Raw genomic sequence first — 12,637 nt, forward strand, 5'->3', positions numbered from 1 at the left:
TGTATTTCAGATACGTGACAACAGAAAAAATTATTACACAGTCATAAAGAATGCGTGGCAATAGTGTTTTCTCAGTATTTGGTTAAAATAGAGTTAAAAGAATAATTTTTGGTCAAAAATTAGTTGTAACTATCATTTTCCAATAAGAAGGACATAACTAATCAAATATTTTCTCTGAGAATCATATACTAGTAAAATGAAATCATTTACAATTCAATTTTAGGGCCTTTCAAATTTAGTGAAAAATTGAAAAAAACCTCGATTTTGGTCAAAAAAAGGTTTATTTGACGTTTTGATCAAACTTAGTGTTCATTTTATGTCATTAAATGTGAAATGAGAAAGGAAAATGGTTTACTTTTCATGAAAGAAAATAAACTTGTATGCATGTCAACATTTTGGTGAAAAAATCGAAAAATGCACGTTTTTGGTAAAAAAGGCCCCTTTTTACTGTAATTTCATTAAGTTAATTGCCATTTTGCTGATAAGTACGATTTAAACTGGTAATCATTTCAATAAATGCAATGCAAAGTAAAGCAACCTTGACTTAGTCGTTTTTATCAAAAATTTGCAAATCTGCACTGATTTGGTCAAAAATCTGAAAAGTACAGGTCTAACTGCGGTAGAACAATAAATTTTCTATACAAGTATGTGTAAGGTATCAATTCCACCACATGACAACTTGCTCAAATTTCCTCTTTCTAAAAGTCAACTTCTAGAGCCCTTTTCTGGGTTTGGCCCACAGACTATATTGTTGACAATGAAATGTTGGTCCGCACTAGGATTCATTTGTCAAAAATGACACTTCAGCAAGTCTAATACTTTATTAAAATTATCTGAATAACAAAAAGCAACCCTAAAAACTAGGAAAATATCATCGAAAGTTACAGTCACCGTCCCTTTAACATTTTTTTCGAAACTTTGCGATGAAATTAATAGACATTAAACAAACTACAAACATTTGATGGTTGGCAAGCTTGATGTATCATCGTAAGGAAATATGACACACTCACCTTCAATACCATTCCGCCATGAATTTTTTACCTTCAGGGTATCTGTCCGTGAACGATGTACCAATGAAACCTTGCCACTTTATCTCTTTAACATTCATCATACGATCCAAGGAAGGAACTGTGGAGGAAGAGGAAATATTACGCAACGCCATTCTCTGTATCACGTGACATGAAGACTACCAGGATGTTCTTTTTTACCACAAAGATATTGCAATGTATCACGTGACATGAAGACTACCAAGATGGTTTTTTTACCACAAAGATATTGCAAATTATATTGGTTTATGATTAACACTGTCTTGTTGGCTTCGATACTCTGTGCAGGTTTAATGCAGGGATAAAAAGAACAACAGAAGATGTACTGTAATGCATCAAATCACATCTGACTAATGTCAGGGCGCACTTCTGTGACCCTTGACCTGACACATTGAACGTGACAATGCAATTGTCAAGCTCGCTGGAAAGCCTGAGTAACGTGATTATTTCGATTCACGCAGGGGCAGCCAACCAGTCGATATTTAGGTGCCCAAGCCCAAGCTTGGGCACCTATTGGTTTCGTTGGAATTTTTCTTTCTTCTTGTGTCAATTTTTACCTGCCTAGAAATTGAATAACGCCTATGCTAAACATTTCAAACTTGGTACAATGATGGGGGCCAATGACAAGTGGTGCACCTGACCCTTGAATTTTGTATTGGTCACGTGACCTGGCGGCCATATTTGATTTTCCAAAAACCTAAAAACGGCTTCTCCTGATGATCTAGGGGTCTGGTCAATTTGAATTTTTTTACATAGCAAGCATGACCTAAGGTCTTGAGATTTTGTAAATAAAATCGCATGCGGTCACGTGACTTTGGCCGCCATATTGGATTTTCGAAAAATACCTTTTTAATCTTTAAAAATCTTCTTCTCCAGAACCAAAACACCGTTTGAGCTGAAATTTTACTCATGTCATCCTTAGTAATCTCTTTCAAGTTTGCGAAAAACATTTCGATCGGTCACGTGATTTGGCCGCCATATTGGATTTTGCGAAAATCGCAGTTTCATCTTCAAAAATCTTCTTCTCCAGAATCAAAACACTGATTAGGCTGAAATTTTACACATGTCTTCCTTAGAGTGATCTCTTTCAAGTTTGCAAACGACATTTGGATCGGTCACCTGATTTTCGAAAAATACCAATTCAATCTTCAAAAATCTACTTTTCCAAAACTAAACCACCGATTGAGTCGAAATTTTACTCATGTCATCCTTGAAGTGATCTCTTTCATGCTTGCAAAAGACATTTAGATCTGTCAAGCGATTTTGCCGCCATATTGGATTTTGCGTAAATTGCCAGCCTAGAACTTGAATAACGCCTATGCTAAACATTTCAAACTTGGTACAATGATGGGGGCCAATGAGAAGTGGTGCACCTGACCCTTGAATATTTTATTAGTCATGTGATTTGGCGGCCATATTGGATTTTCCAAATTTTGGTACATGACGAGTACTATAAGATAAAAATCTTTTCTCAAATACCCGATTTCAAGGTCAATTTTTGTGTGTATATGTAATATTAGCTTGGGCACCGCCAACGCTGCTTGCAGCTTTAATTATAAACTATAACCATACAGAAGATATTTTACATTTATCACATGAACTGGCCCGTATCTCCACCTGTGTGACGTACACCAGCACAGATAAGAAATCCATATTACCCCTGTTGTACGTCATCAACCGGAACTTTTTTTCCTGCAATGGTACCGTTCGTACGTGCACGTTGCGACACAGACCGATTTGTCATGATCTATGCCGTACTCTCATGGCATTTTGACAAAAAGGTGACCCGAAAATCCAGATATGGAAACATAGAAGGCATGCCCGACGAAATTTCGAGTCGCTTAAGGTTTAGCTATTCCCAAGAATCAAATGAGGATACCGTCGATCGTTTTAATGGCTCAGTAACGTCACGGCTACTGTCGTGTAAAGCTCAATGTGGGCGTTGTCGTACCTGGCGATCCCGGTTGGCGATAAACCCGAAAGATACACCTCAACGAAAGTTCAACTTAATAAATGAGTACCGTATAATCTTCGGGAAAGCGACATACAAGGCACAAGCATAAAGTCATTCGACGAACAAAGATAAATTTCCTTGATCACACAAATTATTCCGTTGTTTCTCGATCGGAATCAAACCTGCAGCGTAAGGCTGTAGTTACGACATAAGCTGTCGACCTGTAGCCTTTAACTCTGCAGTGCAGCGCTGTAGAATCCGATGTATTTCGAAAGTTGACTCGGACAACACTCATAACAGAACAGAGTTCCCGTCAAGTAACAAAATTCGGATGTACCTACGGGCGATATGTGTGTCACAGCAAACATCAAAGTCCGTAAGACGAAAACATTGACGACCGAGACCGGTGACGGCAGTGCCCACAACAAGCGTGCACTCTGTGTGTCATCGATCTGAATCTTTCGGGCTCGCCAAGGTCTTAAACTTGTGATATTTTAAAAGCAACAGCATCTCTAAGAATGATAATTACTGTTTCGATCATGTCGTTGCATTAACTTCATAAATATAATTGTAAATATTCTAAATAACTCAAAATACTATGGTTATCCGTCAATAGCGCGGTGAATGTCCGCCGATGGCAGACTTGCCTTGGCATCGGTCCAGCGCGAGACAATGATTGACACGCGCATGTGATCGAATCCGTATGTCTGATTGGTGGAGATACCATTCGCTGTAGCAAAATTTCAGCTTAATCGGATTTATGAATGAAAGTATACCTGTAAACATTTGCACATCTCCTGGGTGACGGGCCGCTTTACTCATTAAATGAAAGTAATCCGCGGAAATAAAACACAAAATCGCGATTAAAATCATGCCATTTGTTACAATAAGTTTTATCCGACCACATCAAAGAAAAATAAGATGACTGTTCATGTGATAAATATATAATCCGATGGAATTTTTCTCTGTTTGACGTCACCGTATACTCGTGTTTTTCACGGAGGCGCACAAATTCTCGCCTTCGGCTCGAAGTTGTACGGCTCCGCGAAAAACACTCGTATACGATGACGTTAAACAGAGAAAAATACCATGGGATTATATATAAATACATATACTGTTTTTGAGCATAATAAATATAGTAGAGTTTCGATAGGAATATAATACAGGGCCGCAGCCTGACAAAATTGCCGAAGGGGCGAACCAAGTTTAGCTACGATTTGGGTAATCAGGAAAATTTTCAGATGCCCACTGAGCAATGTGATGAAAATTTCCCGCTCGTAAATGAGGATTTACTGCCTAGTCGCCCGTTCCCCATCTGCTGATACTGAAAAATATTGGCGCCTGCCTGAAAAGAAATCGTGCACGAACAACTTTTTCCGCAGGCAGCTTTGATGGCTATCCCAGGCTATTTTAAGTAGAATAAGCCCCAGGGACAAATAGCTAAACTCTCAATTTACAATACGTTTTGCCCTTGCCGATTTTAAAGTTTATTTTGAAACTCTAGGAGTGACTTAAATTCATCGATTTATTTTTAAGAAAATCGGAAATTTAAATCAATTTTCCCAACAGAGATAGCATATATTTTAAACATAGAGGGTAGTTATTGCATTGTTCATTTTGTTTCTCTCATAGTAAATTTACACGGAGATCCCTGATTTTAATCCTTACTTTCGACAGGTAAAATTTTAAAGTTCCCCGTCGGAGATATCGAGCGAAAAGTTATAATCTTTTAATTTCGAGGCGCGTACTACCTCAAAAGACATTCTGTTTTGTTGGGTGGAGGCAACAGGACTGTGTAATACCACTTGCCGAGCTCTCCGGAAGTCACGTGATGTTGTGATGAATCATACTTGCCCATTAACGGTTCCTTAGCGTTGTACTGCGAAATGGAGCCACACTGACTGATACGACTAAATCTGTTCATGTGATTTCGTAGAGTCACCGAAAACTTGCCACCAACCTAAAATATACACGAAATAGAGTCAACCACAGTGAAACTCAAGATACAAGCTCTTCAAAATGACAACATTATATACCATAATATCACAAGGGCAGGTGACCATTTTTTTTCGAAGTCAGGGGGATGTTAATTGACTTTCAAAGGGCCTAAGTCGCTTCTTTTTAGCCCTTTTCATGATATTTTTTATATGAAAAGTGGTTTGTGTTAACTTCTTGAAACACGCTGAAATACTGGTCAAATGAGCATGACATCAGCACTGCTTGCAGCCAGACAAGATTAAACATTCAGTGAAGGATTTTTCGGATTGTACCCAAAATTCGGGATCGAAAATTAAAGTTACCAACCTTGGTCATGTATGACTGAATATGCACTGTTACATAAAGTTTTGCCTTTCATATAGATAAGGGCAGCAGTTTTCCCTTACATTGTCACAATCATGTTTGTTACAGGAAGGCAGGTCTGAACAGGAAAAGTCTATTATGTCTAGAGGTCACACACGAAATCACCCGTTTACATTCAACTTATTGACACTTTTGAGTTATGTTATGTACTATCGTTATTTTGTACCCTGAGTGACTTTATGCGAGTATATCATGATAACATGTTTTCTTGACATCACGAAAAGGAAAAAAGGAGCGATTTTATCTCTTTAAAAATAAGGTGAGAAAGTGATGAGGAGTGTCTGCTACTAGACCTTTAGAGGTTTCATTGTGATATAGGAGTTGATACATTGCCGTGTCAAAATGACGGGTAAATGGAGAAGGGATATAATTACTGTATGGATTACAAAGGCGGAAATCATTATGGTACTTACATTGTCAAAATAAATGTCAACGCCGTTGGGGGCTACCTTCTTGAGTGTTTCATCCAGATCTATGGTTTTGTAATTGAATGCTTCATCGAAGCCAAGACTTTTCACATACTCGACTTTGTCGTCGGATCCGGCAAAGCCGATCACTCGACATCTCTGGAACGTTGAAGAGGGAAATGATACAGAGCACAATAATAAAAAAAAAACATTGTGACAATCTGAAATGCTTAACTATTTCATATACAATGGCGCCCCCTGTCAAACTTTGGTGGGGTGAAAAGTGTACTAGCCTTATGTTTCAGAGTTTGAGCTAGTAAAAGAAACACACAAATCAGCGTACTCAGCCTGTCTGAAAATATATCTCAGGACAAAAACTCTGCTCTTTGTATTCCCTGCTCCTGTATGCCGCAGAGTAGGAGAACTTATGTCGCCTGCCGATTAAGCCAATTGAAAGTCTCGTTCTATGGCTGACAATATCTGACCAATGACAAGTGACCTTTCATCAGCTACCTCCTTCGTTGTACTCAATTTAAAATAGTTAGCACTTTGTCACAAGTCTAGTATCCACACTGTTTAGAAGACCTCCGTAAATGGGAGAAGACAAACAGGAAGTGTACTGGACTGGTAGCATCAGTTAATATTTTGCATTCAATGTGTTTTTAGTGATGACGTAATGTTATGATGATCAATATCAGTGTTGTGATAAAGAGGATCACCTTAATTTTTGCGATTTGCCCGACCAGACTACCAACAGCACCGGCTGCACCATTGACAACGACGGTCTCGCCCTCTTTCGGTTGACATATGTCCACGAATCCAAAGTACGCAGTCATTCTAAAACATATACAAACATTCATTATTACAGTGAGTCCAAATACGAGACAAAATACATGCAGTTTGTCTCTAAATCGTGACTTAAATATAAGAAATCCCATGCAGCCAAAACATGTATGTCTCGAAAAAAGGCCTCTTTTCATGGGATTCGGTAAATTAGCTTGCGCTACTTACCCGACCATACCTAGGACTCCCATTGCTTGTGAGAGTGGTATCTCCGGGGGATGGTCAAGTTTAGTAACAACGCCCTCAGACGACAAGAGGTGGCTCCTCCAGCCTAATCCACCGAGCTCTTCCGTAGTGACATTGGTACCGACAGGATAGTCCGCATTTTTACTCTCAACAACTCTGAAAATCACAGGGAGAGAAACCACTATACATTATTATCACTGTCACTGAAAGATGTGAAAAGTTTCATTGTATTAGACAAGCATCACGGTTACACGGAGAATGAATGAGATTGAAAAACAGTCCTGATGTGCACACCTCACGCACTCCTGAATTTGTAAAACAATTCTCAAACGTTCTCCGACTTTTAATCGCCTTGAAAACCACAATTTACATCAAACTGACTTCACTGTACAGTTTAACTAGTATAAAGTTATTATGCAGTCGATATAAACAATCTGACCATTACTTTTTGAGTTCCCCTTTTTAACCATTTTCACTTTTTTCAATGTCATTTGCATATGCTTATATTTGGGACTTTGCAAAGTTGACAGACACAAACATACATAGGTACGTTAGAACGTACGTACATCGTTTTACATACACACATAATACATACATACATACATGCATACATACATACATACATACATACATACATACGTACATACGTACATACATACGTACGTACGTACGTACGTACATACATACATACATACATACGTACATACATACATACATACATACATACATACATACATACATACATACATACATACATACATACATACATACATACATACATACATATATGCAAAAATACATGCAAAATACAAAAATACATACAGGCGGACGGACATACAAACAAACAAGCAGACAGACAGCAGATGGAAGGACATACACAGGATTTGTCACCTTGCAGACAAGCTGTCACTTCACATACATATCCCAAAATGGGAGCTGAAAATTGATGTGATTGGGTTACTGTATTAGAGCTCGGATGTTGACGATCACCAGGGAGTATATAAAATACAAGTAAATTTACCAACCATGACGTTGCATTTTCCTAGTACGCACTAAAAAACTTTGGTGTGATATAAGCGAACAGGAAACATTTTAGTACACTTCACCCGGTAAAGCGACCAGTATCCACTAACAGTACTTACTTTCCCACTAACTGACCGGACATAACTTCACCAATCTTTAGCGTTTCGCTGAAGACCCTGTGAACAAATATGGAGATATTTGAGAGCAGCATCAATCACGTGACTTATTTAAAATGGCGACCCGGAGATATTTATGCGTTTCCCTGTGCGTTTAGTACATTCAGGCTTTATCAATATTATGAGTTCTATGGAATATCGCCGCTGCTTAAGAAAGTGAATACAACATATCGAACGAACAAACAAATATGTTCAGGGACGGGCCAATAGATCTTGGGAGGGTGGTTATGATTCTTACATGCTCGGTCGCGCACAGGATTGTAACATCTTAGTCGGTTGCCGTGACCAACTCTTTTAGGTTGGAAACGGTGGCCGACTGGTTTTGTGTGAGGCCTAGCAGCTAGGCGATGTTGCCGTGAAGTGTGTGGGGGTTCGAATCCAGTTTGGGTTATAGTAAAAAATTATTTTTTATTACATGCATTATCGCATTCCAACTGGCGAATTATTTCCTAATGGTTTTTTTTTCCGCAGTGTATGTTTTTTTTTGCCCGAAAGTTTTATTAGCAGACCAAATGTGAAGTTTACTAATTTTTGATCTGCAGATTTCCCACTTTAATCATCCTTTTAAACGATCTAATGGTCCATGTTTAGCCTTCACCGAAATATCACAATTGTGATGATATAAGTCTGCTATACGACCAATCATTTAAGAGGAACAGGAATGATATATACTCCAAAAGGGTAAATTTTGATCTCATTGTGATAGCGTTTTGTGTGTCTTTCCAGGTCAGTCTGCCAGGCAGAACTTTAGCACAAAGTGTACAAGCAAATTATCAGCTCGGTTATTGAACCACTCTTTTATAAGGGAGATTTAACCAAGCGATTGTCCCCTTCGCTAGGTTACTGGGTGCCGTACGTTGTGAGTTCGAATCTGATCATGAATCTACTGGATCTTCACCATACGGGTCGCGAAGTTGTAAATTGTGACCCAAGTCTCTCATTTTCGTGGAAAAATAACTTCTTCTCCAAAGCTGACCTTTGCATCAAAGAAAACTTGCAATTCTCAGCCGCCAGCAACATATCGAAGATCCTCACCAAAGCTCGTTTTTAAAGCTGGGCCATATACTTTAAGTGTTGCGTAAGACACCTGGTGATCAATCGATGACTTACCTCATGTAGGGATCAACAGTAAGATAGACAGCTTCGCACAGAAATTCTAAAATGAAATAATAAAAAGGACGATTAGATTTTTACCAAATTTCATGCAATAGTGAAAAGCGATCGGCAGTATGTAATCGGAAATCTTTCGTCATCATGTTTTTTCACCTTTCACTTGGACTTTAAAAAGAATGTTATATTAATACAGCACGTGTTTACCTTGGATAATTAAGCACTGTTCCAGTAGTACCAAAAGAGTACTGGCCTACCAAACATACCGCTTAGTCACTGCCATAAATCGTTGTCACCGGCCACGCATATTGAATATGTGAAACGGGTATAATTTTCGTTTTGTTTAGTCAAAATATTATTTAGATGAACGTTAGTGTCAGTGAATTGAAATTTGAAGACACATCTTACGCTGAAGGCCGGGTGATCAAGAAAGGAAAACAATAAAACAACAATAACCTTTCTGGAAAGCCACTTGCTAAGGAAAAGGCTAGTGAAAATATCAATTCAATTGATCAATTTTCACAGAAAAATCAACAAAAAGTATACATCTCACCTAGTAAGTTCAAAGGACGTTGATTCCGTGACGATAGCAACATTCATATCAAATACACGAGATGTGCTTCAGAAATTCTCAAAAATATGAGAATTTGATAAAAAATACGGGAAAAAACCCATTATTTTCCAATGTCTGGATGCACAGTATCAAAATAAAACCCCCATCCCATGAACATTGACAAACTCCCTGTCTGTACAACAAATTTTGTGTTGATAGCGAAAAACGACATGTTTTGAATCCCTATCCATTGAAGCCGAGTTACTTGCAGTCAAGTTGAGGGGTCATTAAGCCGAGCTACTTGCAGTCAAGTTGAGGGGTCATTAAGCCGAGCTACTTGCAGTCAAGTTGAGGGGTCATTAAGCCGAGCTACCTGCAGTCAAGTTGAGGGGTCATTAAGCCGAGCTACTTGCAGTCAAGTTGAGGGGTCAGGCCAAGTACGCTTCGGGAAATTTGATATTAGTTCGAGTTGGTTCTGACCGAGTTTTTATTGAGGCCAAGTTGACTCGACGCGAAACGGAAATACCTTTGGAATATGCTATCGCATTCGCATTACAAATAGAATAGTCAGCTAGTTTTATGCGTGAAGTTCAGAAATTTGTTTGCACGTGTTTGACCATAGTGTTACCATCAAACTTTGCTGAGAATGCAAAATCTGTTTTCGTTTGCTCATCTTCAACCGCCACGGAAGGTCACCTCTGTTGACCAATATAATTGATAAAATACAATAAATATAGAACACGTTTTTTGTATCGTTTTACCAAGGTACAACTTCCGTCATATGCTTGTTTATGTCCGAAAAAATGTATGGATCCACTCAATAAACACTTTTGTGAGAGATGACATATGTAATCTTGATTATAAAATTTAGTCTTGGCACAATCTTTGCGGTCTAGACTTTGATCTTGATCATTTCATTCTTCCTTAATACAGTGAAATAGATCTTCATAGTGTATTCTGGGTACTGTTGGTACCAACGCACTATTTTTTTACACCTACTGATGTCTGTGTACGTCAGTTTAGAATAAAAGGTATTTTGACATGGGAAACGCATCTTGAAAATTGCAAAGTCATTGACGTCTGACGTCATTTCTTTTAGCATGCTCCATATGTCATCATATGAATTATTATGTCGATCCCCGTGCACAACTTGCGGACACTGAAATATTAACGTTGTCGACCTGTAGTAACGCTAGCTTCAGAAATTTTAGACCCAGCCTATATCTTATCCTCCTGTGAAAAGGCAATAGTTTACACAGACGTTCACTGTTTGAACGTCGAACTGAGCAGGTCAAGGGTTTTTGGGTGAAACATGAGTCTTTTATCCTAGCAACGATACAATGAGACAACGCGACGGCAAAAGCAAGTAGGATCACCAGGCGACGCGTATGACGGTTAAAAATTGCAGGGCTAAGTTACACTCTTTCGCTACAATCATTCACCATGGACAATGATACATGGGGTTGTTTATTTGCTATTGAGTACGGTCTCCGCGGACGAAAACGAGTAAGAGAGAATAACTCTTCATATTATATCAGATCAAAAGAGGAACATTATCTTAAATTTACTTGGTGTACACCACCTCTTACTTCCATGTGCCATCGTTGTAACCAAAACTATTAACAGTCATTACATTTTTCTTGTACAAGATGATGTACGCTATAGTGTAAGATATTGCCCACTATATCTAATTTATGTCGATATGTATGTATGTATGTATGTATGTATGTATGTATGTATGTATGTATGTATGTATGTATGTATGTATGTATGTATGTATGTATGTATGTATGTGTGTGTGTGTGTGTGTGTGTGTGTGGTGTGTGTGTGTGTGTGTGTGTGTGTGGTGTGTGTTTGTGTGTGAGTATGTATGTACCAGTACCAAGGCCAAAACTAAAATGCCAAAGTTCAAGGACTCTTGAGAACGATGATTGGGAATTTGATGTGTTATGGTCGGTGACATCCAGGGTAATATATTACTCTAATATAATAAATAATTGCAATCCTTCTCTAGCAGAGGAAAAGAAAACTTCTCATCATTAATGCTGATTAATCGACGCTTTAAAATAAACGTTCTGATTTGAGCTCATAATATCACCACAAAAACTTTTATTTGTCAAACTTCAGTAGAGAAATGATCATAGACATTAATAAGAGGCAAACCTAGCTACAGCGGCGCAAATTATGTTCGAATGCCTTAGGTACGGTGTCCCCCTTAACGAGGTGGTCGAGCTATGAGAGGCGACTCATGAATTAAAAGGGACCCTGACTGTAGGACATTGATCACTTATATTCGTGAGACAAAGACATAGTTCTGCGCTGCTGTCGGACAGAGTTAAAATCGAGCACTTAGGTACTGGATTACCTGTGAGTGCAATACTGACCTCCATCCTTGATTTCTGGAAGCTCCTCTTCAACGAGTTTTAAATCGCTCTCCTTCGGAAATCCATCGAATTGCGCGGCTTTTATGAATCTCTTTGCCTTCACCATTAGACTGAATACCAATTTCATGTACGCTCGATTCCACTCTGTGGAGTAAACGCTTTGATTCACTCCACGTCTAACTTTAACGGCACATCATGAATAATAATGAGCATAACTGATAACGAATAACACTGACTGACGACACGCCCTATTGCCATATGTGTATAATTAGAGGGTGGAATTAACACTCTACAAGTGCTTTACATCCTCCAGGCAGCATAAAACATTAAACAAAATTTTTCTCCATTAAGCTTTGGCTACAAACAACAAATACGAGAATAAAATTCGAAATTTGAAAACATACACGTCAAAGTAAGAACTTGTATCTGATAGTTATGGTGACTTTATTTCCAATAATACAGACAGGTCACGGATCAACCAGAAACAGGTGGTCTGAGACAGGTCGAAGGTTATGTTGAAGTAGATGTAGAACTGATGTACTACCTTATAAATTTTAAGAGTGCCGAGCTCCAATAATAACTTATCTCTAGTAT

General features: G+C 38.5%; 1 protein-coding gene across 1 annotated transcript; it reads right to left on the minus strand.

Moving 5' to 3' along the window:
* Positions 1–6,430: 6,430 nt before the first annotated feature.
* LOC139143621 (prostaglandin reductase 1-like) lies at positions 6,431–12,149 on the minus strand. Its single transcript, XM_070714113.1, has 5 exons — positions 12,044–12,149; positions 9,107–9,152; positions 7,940–7,996; positions 6,780–6,953; positions 6,431–6,605 (listed from the first exon to the last, which is right to left on the minus strand). Exons 1-5 carry the CDS (start codon positions 12,147–12,149, stop codon positions 6,431–6,433), a joined length of 558 nt encoding a protein of 185 aa, XP_070570214.1.
* Between the last annotated feature and the right edge of the window lie 488 nt (positions 12,150–12,637).

This window comes from Ptychodera flava, chromosome 1 (assembly GCF_041260155.1).
Source record: "Ptychodera flava strain L36383 chromosome 1, AS_Pfla_20210202, whole genome shotgun sequence".
Lineage (NCBI taxonomy): Eukaryota > Metazoa > Hemichordata > Enteropneusta > Ptychoderidae > Ptychodera > Ptychodera flava.

Bases quoted from the DNA above. Each gene is read 5' to 3' on its own strand.
- LOC139143621 (XM_070714113.1), bottom strand. From the start codon at position 12,149: ATGGTGAAGGCAAAGAGATTCATAAAAGCCGCGCAATTCGATGGATTT. The intron at 9,153-12,043 runs GTCAGTATTGCA...ATTTCATTTTAG, and splicing joins TCCAGAAATCAAGGATGGAG to AATTTCTGTGCGAAGCTGTC. The intron at 6,954-7,939 runs GTAAGTACTGTT...TGTGATTTTCAG, and splicing joins TCCGGTCAGTTAGTGGGAAA to AGTTGTTGAGAGTAAAAATG.